The sequence below is a fragment of the Sander vitreus genome, chromosome 9 (genome assembly GCF_031162955.1).
Source record: "Sander vitreus isolate 19-12246 chromosome 9, sanVit1, whole genome shotgun sequence".
NCBI classification, from domain to species: Eukaryota; Metazoa; Chordata; class Actinopteri; order Perciformes; family Percidae; genus Sander; species Sander vitreus.
Window position 1 is genome coordinate 31,875,112 of NC_135863.1, and position 14,828 is coordinate 31,889,939.

Consider the following 14,828-nt stretch of genomic DNA (forward strand, 5'->3'; position numbering starts at 1 on the left):
TTTAATATAACTGTTTTATAAACATAATAAACGTTTTTGTTGTTACTTGACTTTTTACAGAGCGAGTGGAGGGTTAGATGGAGAGAGCCACTCTCTGAACAGTACACTGCTTGAGTACGTTGATCTGACCAGGCAGTTGCTTGAGGCTGAAAATGACAAGGACTCTGACACACTGAAGGACATTCGCTGTCACTTTAGTGCACTTGTGGCCAATATCATTCAGAATGTCCCAGGTATGTCTTTTAACTCACTTGCTCGCTTATATCAGTCAGTCAAAAACAAAATGCACGGAATATCTGTCTAAAGTTAGAGTAATACAAATTAAAGTGTCTTGGATATTGATTTTGTTACGTGTTGTGTTCAGTACACCAGAGGAGGACCATCTTCCCCCAGCAGTCGCTGAGACACAGTCTGTTCATGCTGTTCAGTCACTGGGCCGGGCCGTTCAGCATTATGTTCACTCCCCTGGACCGCTACAGTGACAGAAATATGCAGATCAACCGGCATCAGTACTGTGCGCTAAAGGTACAAACAAACATAAATAAAGATATAAATGTTGAAATCTGTTTTGTGGATACAATACAGTCCATACTTAGTGATTACTAACAGCTTCTTTAATGTTCCAGGCCATGTCTGCAGTGTTGTGTTGTGGACCTGTGGCTGACAATGTTGGCCTCTCCTCTGATGGCTACCTCTACAAGTGGCTGGACAACATCCTGGATTCTCAGGACAAGAAGGTTAGAGAAATGTTACAATTTTAGCCTGCTTGATTATCACTAAAATTGATAGTTTGGCCGAAGCACGTGGATGAGTACTGAAAATTAGGTTAAGGTAGGAGTGTGCATCACCAAAGAAATGTCATAAACGCTCAACCACGTATTCAGCATCGAACAGAAAGGTAGCATGTCCAAAGTTAAAACAGAAATGGCAAAGTACTCTCCTTTCACTGGGCTATATTGGCTTGCACACAAAGGCAGCTCTTCCCTGTTTCGACCTGCCAGCCCTCATTAAAGCATATAAAACCTCCTAACAAGGCCATGAATGTAATGGTGGCAATCAACACAAGACGAGTATATAATTGTAATGTCTTTAGCGATACAGCTAAACTAAGCATCATATAAAATAATTATGAGGAGCGATTGGTTCAGTCTGGCTGTACTGTAAAGACTTTCTGAGGTTATGCAGCACAGGTTCACATACCATGACACTAGTACCACATAGTGGTGTTCAGAAGTACTGCAAGAGGTCAGCGCGTTTAATCAAGCGTTTCATTCAGATACACCATAAAATTAATTATTTACAGAAAGCACTAAGGATTTAAATCACCTTTTAATCCAGTTAAAGGCATACTATTTAGAGTCAAAATCACAATTTTTTTTCCTTTTGTATCCCTGTTTTTCAAGAGATTACTTCGTTGTTTTGAGTGGTTCTGCAGATATAATGTAGGATACTTCATGTGTTGATCTATATTTAGCGCCTGCTAAATGTTTTTTTTCAATGCATAGTTCATATTAGTAGTCCTTATGACAGGCTTGTGTTTTAAAATACACCACTTTACAGCATATTTTTGTGCCTATACTGATGTTAACACTAACAGCTACTGAGAAAGCCATGGGTTAAAATTAGCAGGGTTTTGTAGTGACTGTTGGAAGAAGTGAACTCACAGTTCTAACAGTTGCTGTGTGGTCGGCCCTAGGTTCACCAGCTGGGTTGTGAGGCCGTGATGCTGCTCCTGGAGCTGAATCCAGACCAGAGCAACCTCATGTTTTGGGCTGTGGACCGCTGTTACACCGGCTCTCGTCGCGTGGCTGCCGGTTGCTTCAGGGCCATCGCCAATGTCTTTCACAACAGGTACTACACATTCCCAGCTTCAACTTCAACTCATTTTTGTGGGCTTGTTTGTCTCTTTGGAGCCAGTGAATTGTGACTCAAATACAGCTTGTGTTTTACATTTTCTCTTAGGGATTACCAATTTGACACTGTGGTGCTGCTGAACCTGATTCTGTTCAAGGCGGCTGATTCTTCCAGGGACATCTATGAGGTGGCCATGCAGCTCTTACAGGTCAGAATTTCTGTTTTCTATTGTTCAAAAAGTTCACTTTTACACATCGACACATAACACTGCTATTTCGACTTATCTTTAATTAAATACACTATGTCGTGACTGTTTGTCTTTGTGAAACTAATAGATCCTGGAACCCAAGCTCTTCCGTTACGCCCACAAATTGGAGATCCAGCGAACGGATGGTATCTTGACCCCTCCCTCACCGCTGCCACACCTCTACTCTGTGTCTTACTACCAGCTGTCTGAGGAGCTTGCAAGGACTTACCCAGAGCTCACTTTGCCCATCTTCTCAGGTTTGCTACATTACAATTTGGTACAGCTGCTACTGGGATAGCATGGTGCTTGAAGGTCTAAGTTTTATTTCCCTGTGACAGCAGGGATCTGCCCTTTGTCTGTGTCAAGGTTATAATCGTTAACGAAAACGAACGAAATAACGAAAACTAGATGGGAAAAAACATTGTCGTTAACTGAAATAAAAATAAAAACGAGGCATTACAAAAAAACGATAACCAAACTAAAACTGTAATGTCTGTTTGCAAAACTAACTAAAATAAAATGATCGAGTAAATGTCCTTAGTTTTCGTCTTTGTCACTGTCTTTCATACAGCAAATAACGTTACATCTTTCCAACCATGACATTTCCCGTAGACATGTATAGTTTCCGACTGGGAACCCAGAAATCCCGACATTCCACGTCAAATTGAACACAACATAGTCCATGCCCCTCGCCTCGTCACCTGGCATCATAGCGGTACCGAAAGTCGGATGAAAGTGGCACCTATTTGATTATGACTGTGTCAGATAAAGTGCCTTGCAGTGTAAGGTGGTAAAATATGTGGACAATTTATTACAGGGAAAAATCCCACGAATTTGAAAGTACATTTGAGAAGCACACACAAGCTAGGAGGCTAACCTAGCTTACCTTAACAAGGTAAAGGAGAACGCAAAGCCCGCCTTCCCCGAAACAGAAGCTAACCCCGGTACAGGGTATGGATGTATAGATACAGGGCCAGGCAGCATGACGGAGACAACAGCAGGACAGAGAACACTACAGGAGGGCTTTCACCAGCGACCCGATAGCTGCTGGTTAGTACATACACAGGAACACCAGAAGCAGGAGGAAGCGTGGGTTAATATATGTGTATTGATACTGGGATGTCTACACAACTATGTGAGTTGATTGACTTCAAAAAGTTCACCACTTTACGGAACCAAAGTTGAAAACACCTGTTAATGTCTTCTTTAGTCTGTTGGCTGTTGAGGTATTTTTCCTGGCACACGTCACTTACACATTTTGCACTTACTGCAGCGTCTTGTGTAGACTGTTTACATATATATGACCATATGTAGGCTACATTTTATGTACTGGTGTTATTGTTGAATACATTGTGGATACATATTTCTAAAATTGTATGATGTTTTTGTTGAGTTATTATTACACAATACTTTTTCTGACCTTTTTGAATATTGCCCCCGACAAATAACCCATATTACAAAAAAAGACTAAAACTAATGACTAAACTAAAACGAAGCATTTTCAAAAAATAAAAACTAAACTAACAAACCCGCTTTAAAAACTAAACTGAACCAATCAAAATTTGTTTTAAAACTAAACTGAATTTGAAAACAAAAAGTCAATAAAAACTAATGAAAAATGCAAAACTATAATAACCTTGGTCTGTGTGTGCCATGATGACATGCTTTTCCTAAGCCTCACAGCAGCCTTTTTACTACATACCATATACTTGCCTAATATTGCAGATGCAAGGTGTAGGAATTAAATTCATTTTTCTTTTTTTAGGTGAATAGCCGTCTCAATATAAATAATTCATACCTGTGCACTTTTCAAAAACTGCTTCACTTAATTATGTGGATGTTTGAATTGTGCTGGTGGTCCATGAAATTATCACTTTCATAAACAACCATTTGTAATGTCTAGAAATCATACACATTACCTTATCCGTTCCAAACCTTTCCGCTCTGATATAATGACATGTCGAGGCTAAGAGAAGAACATACACCTTAACTCTTGACTCTTAACATTGATGATAGAATTAATCAGTGGATGACCCAAGTGAACTAAGTCATTTTACCTAACTAAACAATACAAAGAACGTGGCAATTTGTGGATGTTATGATACTGTTTTGACTAGAAGATGGAAATAAGGTTAAAGAGAAATCGGCAGAGCATTCCTTCATTGTGTAATGGATGACAATCTGCTTGAACTAACAACCAACCCTGTTTCTGCCCCCACTCCAGAGGTGAGCCAGCGTATCCAGACAGCGCATCCCGGTGGTCGTCAGGTCATGTTGCACTACCTCCTGCCTTGGATGAACAATGTGGAGCTGGTTGATTTCAAACCAACTGTACGGCGCCCCGAAGATTGCGGCAGCGGCGAGGATGACGAGGATGTACACGAACGGGAGGTCATGATGGTCAACAGCCGCCGCTGGCTCCGTGGAGAGGGCTGGGGCTCCCCTCGTGCAACAACCATGGTGCTCAACAATCTCATGTTCATGACCGCTAAGGTGAGACAGCTAATGGACCAACTGCATGCCATCTTATTAAGATTGACGTGAACAGGATGGGTTCAAAATGTTCTTTGAGATAATTCGTTGATCATGAAATTATTTTATTTTTTACAGTATGGGGATGAGTTTGCTTGGTCCGAGATAGAGAATGTATGGACCACATTAGCAGACAGCTGGCCAAAGAACCTCAAAATCATTCTGCACTTCCTCATCAGTATGTCAGGAGTCAACAGTGACCCCAGCCTCTTGCCTTATGTAAGTCACAGAATATTTCCATCATGCACCATGTCTGTCCTATGCCCATGTGCTGTGTCCTCTACTTACTCCTCATGTTTTTGACTGTGTCTACATGTGTGTCCTCAGGTGAAACGAGTCGTGGTTTACTTGGGCAGAGATAAGACTATGCAGCTGCTGGAGGAGTTGATGTGTGAACTTGAGTTGACTGATCCTGTTAGCTCAGCTGTCACTCACATGGACAACCCCCCCTATTACCGCATCACCTCAAGTTTCAAGATCCCCTCGGTCACCTCAGGTTAACGAGCAGTCCGCATGCACTAGTTCACAGCTTAGGCCATGTCTCCAATACTAAATCACCTGTTCAATGCCTGATGGTCAAAGTTTCGTGTCTGCTCTCTCAGGAACAACCTCTAGCAGCAATACCATGGTGCCAGGAAACGATGGTCATCATGACAGCAAGATCAAAGACTCCAACATGGAGGACAGGTACAAGCTGAAATACAGCACTATTCTATTAGTGTCAAACAGAAAATGTAATGGGAGGAGTAATACTTTACACAAGTAAAAAAACACAAGGTGTTAAAAAGTGGAAATTAGAATGGCTTCTTGATTATTTATATGAATTAATTCAGATGAAACACTCAAGTCTATTTTAGAAACAATTCAGAGACACAGCTATGAGGTTAGGTACTTTTAATTGAAAGATTTTGCTGATGAAATGGTTTGGATTTGACATTTTTGGCCATAGGCAGAAACAAAAAAAAGCTTGCACTATCCTTTCTAAATCAAGCGTGCCTGTTCTGCAGTTACACCCACCTGGACATCTACAGTGGGCTGAACAGTAACCTGAACCGTCAGCACCACCGTCTGGAATCTCGTTACAGCAGCAGCTCCGGAGGCTCCTATGAAGAAGAGAAGAGTAAGAGCAAACTCTTTGCCCCACTAAACTAAACACTGCTCAGAATTCTTTCCCACAAACATTTTCTGTTTTACCTTCTCTAAGGTGACTCCATGCCACTTTATGCTAACTGGCGTTTGAAAGTGATGGACCACAACCGGCCAGAGCCCCTCCCCTTCCCACCTACAGGAGGCTGTTGGTCTCCTCTTGTGGACTACCTGCCAGAGACAAATGCCCCTGGTGTACCGCTCCACAGGTATACCATACAACACCTTTACTCTGCCTCTACATTATTCTATTGTGTTCTTTGCCTAAATCAACCTTTTCTGTTTTTCAGATGTAACATTGCAGTCATCCTACTAACAGACCTAATTGTGGACCATGCGGTCAAAGTGGAGTGGAGTGCCTACCTGCACCTCTTGCTACATGCAATTTTTATAGGTAACTTCCTAATTAATAATATTTTGGATTCCTGGATCTTCCAAGAACAGAATTGGTTTTCTTCTTTTGGGGCCTCTCGGGTCCTGTGCCTGAATAACCGGATATTATTACCAAAACAATTAATTCAAAAGTACATTATTTAAAAAGTACATAGAAAAGTACCTAGTAGAGGAGTGAGTTTAACTGACCTCATACTTCATTACACCTCTACTTGCTAAAGGTAAATTGTATCCCTCTCCCTCTTCTGTGTCTTCTTCCAGGGTTTGATCATCAGCACCCAGAAGTGTACGAGCACTGCAAACGTCTTCTGCTTCACCTGCTCGTTGTCCAGGGAGGAAATAGCAGTGTTCAATCCGTGGCTATGGTGCTGTTACGCAACAGAGACTATAATGAGCCGAGGGTCCTGACTGTGAAGCCAGTAGCTCCAGAGATCAACCTCACAGGTCAGTTCTGCTGTGGAGCTCAGAATCTGAAAAGAAAAGGTCATTAAAGTAGGAGAACTATCGTTTAACTGAAGGACCGCAAACTGATTCCCTACCATCTGTAGAAATCCTTTTTTGTGGTAAATGGAGGGAAAGTAGCAGAGAAATATTGGGCATACTCATTTGTTGTATTACCAAAGCATATCACTGCTTTTATATTTTGGTTTTAAAATATTACTTTTTCTACTACTACTATTTCTTAAGATGCCTTCAAAGCACACCACGCAGCTCAATGTGTACATTGTGTATGCCAATTGTTCCCATAGGAGTGCAGGAGTTTTTGCCAGATTGTCAGCCGTCACCCATGAAAGACTCTGGCCTCAGCTCGAGCTCCACTTCATCCAGTATAAGTCTTGGGGCAGGGGGAGCTGCTCTGTCCCACCTCTCCCCCACACTCCTCAGTGAGGTAGATGCCACTGTTGAACAGGACGAGAAAGTCAAAGCTCTCATTGAGTTCATTACCTCAAGGTAAGAAGACCCTGTTTTATTAAAATAATACATCTACCTTAGCCACTACTTGTGACTAACTTGGCCTAATGTAAAATCTCACATGCTTAGTATCTATCAGTTTGAATCGTACAGATGTTTACTCAATGCACTTGCATCATTACTCATTCTGTTCAATAATTTGCTTTCATGCCTCCAGCGGGGTCTGAAAGGATCTGGTATTTTCACATTGCATGGTTTTGGTTTTTGGGTTGGTGTCATATTGGCTCCTTTAGCCTGGTGTGATACATCAATCGATGTTTTGAGGTGTGGTGTAATTTCGTCGCGTTAACAAGTCCCATTGCCTAATGTCTGTTTGCTTTTGCCTTGTAGAAAGCGGGGCCCGCTCTGGAACCACGAGGATGTGTCACCCAAGAACCCCAACATTAAGAGCGCTGACCAGCTGAGTGTTTTTGTCAGACATGTAGTGACCGTCTTCAAACATTCCCCGTCAGGTCTGTGTGTTTCGTAACTGCTTGTTGCCTCATTTTACAGTTTTCGGCATGGAATACAGGTATGCTTTAGACAGCTTTATCACATTTACCTGTATGTGCATCCCTTCAGGTTTCCAGCTCGAGTCGTTGCTGAGTGAAGTAGCCCTACAAACAGCTCTGTCTTGCTCTTCTCGCCACTACGCTGGTCGTTCATTCCAGATTTTCAGGGCACTCAAGCAACCTCTGACTCTTGCCACACTGTCTGACATTCTGTCTCGGCTGGTAGAGACTATAGGGGACCCAGGAGAGGAGGCTCAGGTTAGAACATAAAACAGTTACATGGTCCTGCTCTGCATTGGTCTAATCACACAACACTATTGGTCACCACCTACTTTTAATCTCTATAGTATTGCTCAACCTGTTAATTACTCACAATTGCATTTAGAGCACAGTTGTTCCGATATAAATAGATACACGTGTTGGTTGTTGCTGCATTCCAAAACTGCAAAAACCATTGTAAAGGTGGAATGGGTCCTGGAGAAAAGCCTACTGTATCAGATCGAAAATAACCCACAATCTACACAGATTTTACAGGAAATACAATTGTTATGTAGATTAAAGAATCAGTACATGTAACAACAACATGTTATAAATAAGACGTTTTGACTCACTGGTATCCAGAGTCATCAGTTTCTTTCTGGCTGGCTGACCTCTGGTGTTTTTTCTCCTTAGGGCTTTGTCATTGAACTACTCTTAACACTGGAGTCGGGCATTGACACGTTAGCAGACACAGTCAAAAACTATGACCTCCTCACTGCCTTGGCACAGTAAGTCCACCCAATGATAACCTCTTTATTTCCCCATGTTTGACTCATCCTTACCTTCAATCACATACTAGCTGACATGATTAAATCATTTACGAAATTATTTTGTCATTTTATTTACAGAACCTCTGCCCGCGATCCCTTGTTGGGGCCTAAGTTTGCTGCCAACAGGAAAAGCACAGGCCAGCTGAACCTGAACAGTGGTGGTCTGTTCCATAATGCTCATACTCGCAGCAACTCTCTTCGGGCCAGCCTGATGGGTGAGCGAAAAGCTGACAGACGTAGGAGCAACACCTTAGACATAGCTGACAGACTTGGTGGTAGCCACGGAAACCTGGCCCGCACACGGAGCTTATCATCGCTAGGTGGGGGAGGGGGTCCAGGAGGGGAAGCCATCCCCCCCGTGGACCCTTCGAATCTGATGGCCACTGTATTCTGGATCGCCGCCTCTCTGCTGGAGTCGGACTACGAGTTTGAGTATCTGCTGGCTCTGCGGCTCCTTAACAAGCTGCTGGGCCAGCTGCCTCTGGACCGGGTAGACAGCAGGGAACGTCTGGAGAAGGTCCAGGCCAAGCTGAAGTGGTACAGCTTTCCTGGCCTGCTGCAGCTCTTCCTGAAGGGCTTCACCTCTGCTTCTACTCAGGAGCTCACCATCCACCTGCTGAGCAAGCTCATCAGTGTCTCCAGACATACACTGGTGGACCCTTCCCAAGTGGCAGGTACATGTGTAGAACTGAGAATATCCCTACTGCTGACTTGATCATGGATTAGATTTTTTTTGGGGTCGTTTTTTTTTTTTTTTAACAAATTTGCTTGAAACATGCTTTCAAGCGCTGATCATTAGTTTATTTATTGTAATTTCTTGGTTAGAAAAAGGAGGAAATCTGAATTGAAATTAGGGCTGCACAATATATCGTTTTTTATCGTCATCGTGATATCAACTGCCGCAATAAACACATTGGAAATGATTTCCTTTCATTTGTTTTAAATGCTACAAGCAAGTTGTTTAATATCTGTTTATTTATCGCAAGTAATATGTGTTCAACAACGTTATCGCATATTTACCTCTTATCGTGCAGCCCTAATCGAAAATTTGATATAATAACCCCAACACTAGTGCAGTTTCAAAAAAGCTTGTCATGTTCTCTTCATTGCTTTTAGTGCTCAGTTCAATGCTAACATTTGTGTCATCAGTCATATTGATATCAGTAATTGCTTTAGACTTCTTTACTAATTATGTGACTCTTTGTGTTCCCTGTCTTCCTTTGACATGTCTGCAGGTTTTCCTTTGAATATCCTGTGCCTCCTGCCACATCTCATCCAGCACTTTGACAGCCCCTCTCCTTTCTGTAAGGAGACAGCTGATAAGATAGCCAAGGTGTGCACAGAGGAGAAGTCAGCCACACTCTCCAACCTGGCCCACATGATGAGCCTGTACAGCACACACAGCTATTCTCGCGACTGCACCAACTGGATCAACGTGGTCTGTCGCTATCTCCACGATGCCTTTGCAGAGATAACCCTGAATCTGGTCACTTACTTGGCCGAGGTACGCAAGATGACGATCAAACTTGTTGCGGTTAGTAACATATGGTAAGATCAAACCAGTGATGTTTCCATCTCTGTCTCTCTCAGTTGCTGGAGAAGGGCCTTCCCAGCATGCAGCAGTCCTTGTTGCAGATCATCTACAGCCTGCTGAGTCATATCGACCTTTCGGCAGCCCCCGTCAAACAGTTCAACCTGGAGATCATGAAGATCATTGGCAAATATGTTCAGGTGAGCCTTCACCGCACTTCTTGTTTTTAGTTTTGATCAAATATTGCAATCAGTGCTGTGCAAGCTACTCGTTGCATGTTATCAGTTATCCTTATTACTTATTTACTCAATGCCTTATAGGTAAAGTGAAGTACATGTGTATTTTTTTATTTATTATTTGGTTACATTACTTATTACATTATTTTCTGCAAATAGCAGCACCAGGAATTGAACCCTGGCTCTCTGCAGTGGTGGACGAGAACTTGTCCATATGTTCAATAATAGTTGTATTTTTACATACAGCCTGTATATACTGGGATGATCTGGTCTTTTAATAGTAGCACAATTGAGAAGAAGAAAAACATATCTTTCAAGGTTATTGTTTAGAGGCCTCTTTGATCCAGCTCTTTATGGAAGCCTTTTACCAGCCCTGACCCAGGGCATGCTTTTCACTCACAACTGCATCTGACAGCTGTTATTCATTATTGCCTGGGGCCGATTCTGTACTGGCTTACTACCAGTGCTGCCTTTTGTAGAAGCCATTGTGTTTGTGCGTATACAGTATATCCCTGCATGTGCATTGGTGTGCACTGTGACTTGTATTTGTTAGGCATCCTTTTAACGTCCCCTCGCGTTAACATAGGCTATACATTGTAGAAAGTGGTACACAATACAAATAGCCTCAGAGATTGAGTGGCTGATAGCTGCTGTAGGTAGGGCTATGGTTTGGAAACTATGTCCATTCACATTCATTCATTCTCCTGAAACGCCTACACAGCCTGATATCTCACAATGGAATCATTATAGTTCCCTGTTTTTATTACAGAGCCCACATTGGAAGGAGGCTCAAAACATTCTGAAGTTGGTGGTGTCTCGCTCAGCCAGCCTTGTTGTTCCAGACGATGTGCAGCGCTCTTATAGCACCGAATCATGCGGCTCTCCAGAAATTGCCTTTACACGCATATTCAACAACTCTTCAAAGGAGCTGCCTGGCAAAACTCTGGACTTCCACTTTGACATCTCAGAGGTCCATGTCCTCACACTCCAGTTTTTCCTCAGCGCACATATTTCAGTGTTTTCACGTTGAAGATATGCTCTGTAGTATTTTATTGCTAACTGGCATTATTTGACTCTATAGACGCCAATCATAGGGCATAAATATGGTGACCAACGTACTGCAGCAGGCCGGAATGGAAAGCCACAGGTGATTGCTGTAACTAGGAGTACCTCCTCCACATCATCCGGCTCCAACTCCAATGGTCTGGTGCCAGTAAGCTGGAAGAGGCCTCAACTCTCTCAGGTATCTACTCAAGCAGACACACGACATTCAACATCATGAAGGCCTAATAATTTACACCACATAGCAGTAGCCAGGTTTCCACCAAAAACTAGCGAAAATCTTACAGAATTTTTAGAACATCTGCAAAAGAAAATCCAAATGTATGTGTGTTTCCATATCGATTGCTGTTATGCGAATATTAGGACTTGGTTCATCGAGTTCATCGATAAGCAGTAGGTGGCGCTAATTCTCCATTTAGGTTCCATAATACCAGTGCAGAAGAAAAGGGCTCAACGAGATGACTTAACTAAAAGAGCACCAGTCAAACCTCAGATGTTGAAAAGATGTACAGAACATGATGGAAATGTATCATTTCTATTTGTTTCATGTATTACTTTTAAGGAAGTTTACAGTCTCATTGCTTCACACAGATCAGAGGTTTTCGCCTGCCGGCATTTTTGTCTCTCAAGTGTAGCGAAAGCTTCAGTGGATATTTAAGTAACATGCTTCATGTACTTTTCCACCTCAGCCAAACGTAAATCTTTATTGCGATATTTAGAGTTTTTTTTTTTCCCCCCAAGAACTTTGGAGCGTTTCCACTCAGGATTTTTTTATGCACAAATTGAAAATGTGTTTGAAAACAGGTGGATTTAAAGGCACCTACTGATTTGAAGGTGAAGCTCTACCAGTTCCAGCTCTAATCCTTCTTTATGTCAGTTGTTTGGATCTGATATCTGCCCAATACAGCCAGCTAAACTGGTGATGTACAGCAAGTTATCAGGTCTCAAACAGAGTCGGAACAAAATACACATACTGTAGTTTATGTTTTTAAGCAGCCCAAGCTTATAAACGCATTGATTTTAATAAATGCCTTTGTCGAAATACAACATCACGGTCACATTTGTAACAGGAATATAAATTCAAATGTTTGTTACTTCTATCTAGAATATCATGGAGCACACACATTACTTGGTAATTGGCAGTTGTTTGACAAGTTTCCTTATCATGATTATGTGTTTTTGTTACAGAGAAGAACCAGAGAGAGGCTGATGAACGTCCTGTCTTTATGTGGTCCGGAGTCTGGCATTCCCAAAAATCCATCTGTAAGACTCCTCTCCTACTCTAAAGCCTCTGACAAGGTCTCTGTAAAATCACTGTTAAAGATACTGCTGCTGTTGTCTTTTTGTTGATTTTATTTTTGTTTGAATAGTTTTTTTTATGGACATACAACAATTGCTTTTTACTATTTGACATCAAAGAGTCTCTTTCCTTCCTTTCTATGCAGGTGGTGTTCTCATCCAATGAGGATCTGGACTCTGTAGACCAGCAGACCAGTCTCATACCCACAGTGGAGGAGGTGGTCAGAGAAGAGGAGGTCGGGGGGGAAGACACGGGCAGTGAGCAGCAGTTTGGTGTCTTCAAGGACTTTGACTTCTTAGATGTGGAGTTGGAGGATGCTGAGGTGAGAAATTACCGTAGATTTGACACACACAACAAGGCTTGTTTGTGTGTGTCATGGTGAAGTAGAATATATACATATGAATGTAAAATGTGGTAATTTTCGGAGGAGCTAATAGTGTGTGGACAGTATAACTATTTGCATTAATAAACTTTTAAAAAAATTTTTTAAATCCACTTAAATGGAGTGCAGGTATGAAGTGCAGGGACCCTTCACAAAATCTTCAGTATTCAAGTACTTGCATATTCAGTTCAGTTACTTTTCATCACTGCTTTTGACCATACTGTATTTAGTTGTTATTTCTGATTAACAACATTAATGATTAATTAATGTTTGTCCATCTTGCGTCTTATTTGTCTTGACTGTTGTAGTAGAAACCTTTCTGTGCTTTGTAACTGTCTTAAGTCTACTAACACACTTATTCCTTCTCTTCTCTTGCCACAAGGAGTTGCAGGTAAGTCTTTGAGACAGAAAGCTTTTTAGAGATGGCATTCTCTGCAGGGCGCCTGGTGTCTCTCCAACTTGTCACCAAACAAAGTGCTGTAGTGCTCTGGATTTGAAATTGTGGCTACTGTCGTTGTGAACCCTTTTTTATAAAGTTTTAGAACATTGAATCATTTACCATCCAAAAATGTAGAGGAAAATCATCTCACTCAATCATGCATTTATGTATTTGTTTATTTTTTTTTAATAAGTTGTGGAATGTTAATGTTCTTGATGTGTTTGTCTTGTGCTTTTTTTCCTCGTGTTGTAAAATCTTCCCCAGTGCCTCCTATTGTGTGCACTGTGTCTCACTGCTGTTGTCTTGGTTGTCCTGCAGGGGGAGAGCATGGACAACTTCAACTGGGGGGTGCGCCGTCGCTCCCTGGAGAGCATGGACAAAGGGGACACACCGTCTTTGCAGGAGTGCCAGTACGCAGGCAGCACGCCAAGCCTCAACCTCACCAACCATGAGGACACGGATGAATCGTCAGAGGAGGAGGTACTGAGCGCTAGCCAGATTCTCACCCGCTCTGGCCTTGTAAGTCTCACTCTAGTTAGGGTCCCCCCCCTCAACCCACCATGCTCCTCACACAGCCCGCTGGCATGGTGTGCGTGTGTGTGTGTGTGCGTACTGAGCTGGACCTGCTGCCAGTGTGGACAGGGGCTAGATGCTTGCTTCTTCGCTGGTGGTAGATGCCCCCCCCTCCCCCCTTAATCCTCAGCCCAGATCCTCTTCCTCTGACTGCTAGATTAATGCTATTATGCTTTCTGATAGTTTTATTTTTCCTGATAGGTAAGTATACTTAAGGAAAACTCCAAAACTTGACTTTGACTCAAGGTAAATCACTGATCATTGATAGTTTTATTAACAAGAGGAGAAGAGAAGATTTGCAATATTAGAATTGAATAAAATTCCTTAAATGTAATTCAAGTATAAAATATGACAAGTTTTAGAATTTAAAATAACAGCATGTTTCTTTGCATTGTTTTGGCCACTTGTCTCTAACTCTCCTTTGCTTTGTTTTGCTTCGCAAGCAAGGTCTTATCCAAAGCTGCCAATAATAATGCTATTATTAGAAATGCTTTACCTCAGTCTAATGGGGCTTCTTTCTCTCTTCTTCTGCTCTTTTTGATCTTCATAGTGCACGGTGAGAGAATGAGCTTTTGCCTCTAGTGGATATTTGCCCCAAAAATGTTTGTAGTCATCCAGTATTACTCCTTACCACTAGAAGAATGAGCATGCAACATTTATGTGTGCGTTTAAACAGAATGTTGAAATATTTAAGTGTAATATATAACTGTTATTGATGTTGGCATGAACTTAGCTTTTGTGCTGGATCAATTAAATGGAAGACTAAAATGACTAAATGTCATGCTCTGCTTGATACAGAAACATGGGTAATGTCATTTTTTTTTGTTCAACTGCAAAAAAATAAGCAACACAAACCATTTA

The 14,828-nt window shown here is 41.9% G+C and overlaps 1 protein-coding gene across 16 annotated transcripts in view; it reads left to right on the forward strand.

Annotated features, from left to right (window-relative positions):
• fryl (furry homolog, like) overlaps positions 1-14,828 on the forward strand; it is a 56,664-nt gene that overhangs the window by 28,046 nt on the left and 13,790 nt on the right. For 9 of the 16 annotated variants that reach the window (XM_078259733.1, XM_078259736.1, XM_078259737.1 and 6 more), the window contains 26 exons: positions 61-233; positions 365-525; positions 627-737; positions 1,697-1,851; positions 1,963-2,062; positions 2,190-2,358; positions 4,326-4,594; positions 4,712-4,852; positions 4,961-5,129; positions 5,236-5,320; positions 5,641-5,753; positions 5,838-5,988; positions 6,070-6,173; positions 6,434-6,616; positions 6,922-7,123; positions 7,475-7,596; positions 7,706-7,893; positions 8,308-8,402; positions 8,523-9,118; positions 9,680-9,948; positions 10,035-10,175; positions 10,981-11,181; positions 11,293-11,454; positions 12,462-12,572; positions 12,719-12,895; positions 13,713-13,913. In XM_078259733.1, coding sequence (XP_078115859.1) covers positions 61-233; positions 365-525; positions 627-737; positions 1,697-1,851; positions 1,963-2,062; positions 2,190-2,358; positions 4,326-4,594; positions 4,712-4,852; positions 4,961-5,129; positions 5,236-5,320; positions 5,641-5,753; positions 5,838-5,988; positions 6,070-6,173; positions 6,434-6,616; positions 6,922-7,123; positions 7,475-7,596; positions 7,706-7,893; positions 8,308-8,402; positions 8,523-9,118; positions 9,680-9,948; positions 10,035-10,175; positions 10,981-11,181; positions 11,293-11,454; positions 12,462-12,572; positions 12,719-12,895; positions 13,713-13,913 — 4,549 coding nt within the window. The remainder of the gene's footprint in view (positions 1-60; positions 234-364; positions 526-626; positions 738-1,696; positions 1,852-1,962; positions 2,063-2,189; positions 2,359-4,325; positions 4,595-4,711; positions 4,853-4,960; positions 5,130-5,235; positions 5,321-5,640; positions 5,754-5,837; positions 5,989-6,069; positions 6,174-6,433; positions 6,617-6,921; positions 7,124-7,474; positions 7,597-7,705; positions 7,894-8,307; positions 8,403-8,522; positions 9,119-9,679; positions 9,949-10,034; positions 10,176-10,980; positions 11,182-11,292; positions 11,455-12,461; positions 12,573-12,718; positions 12,896-13,712; positions 13,914-14,828) is intronic. The other 7 variants (XM_078259738.1, XM_078259742.1, XM_078259744.1 and 4 more) reach the window with 2 other exon arrangements.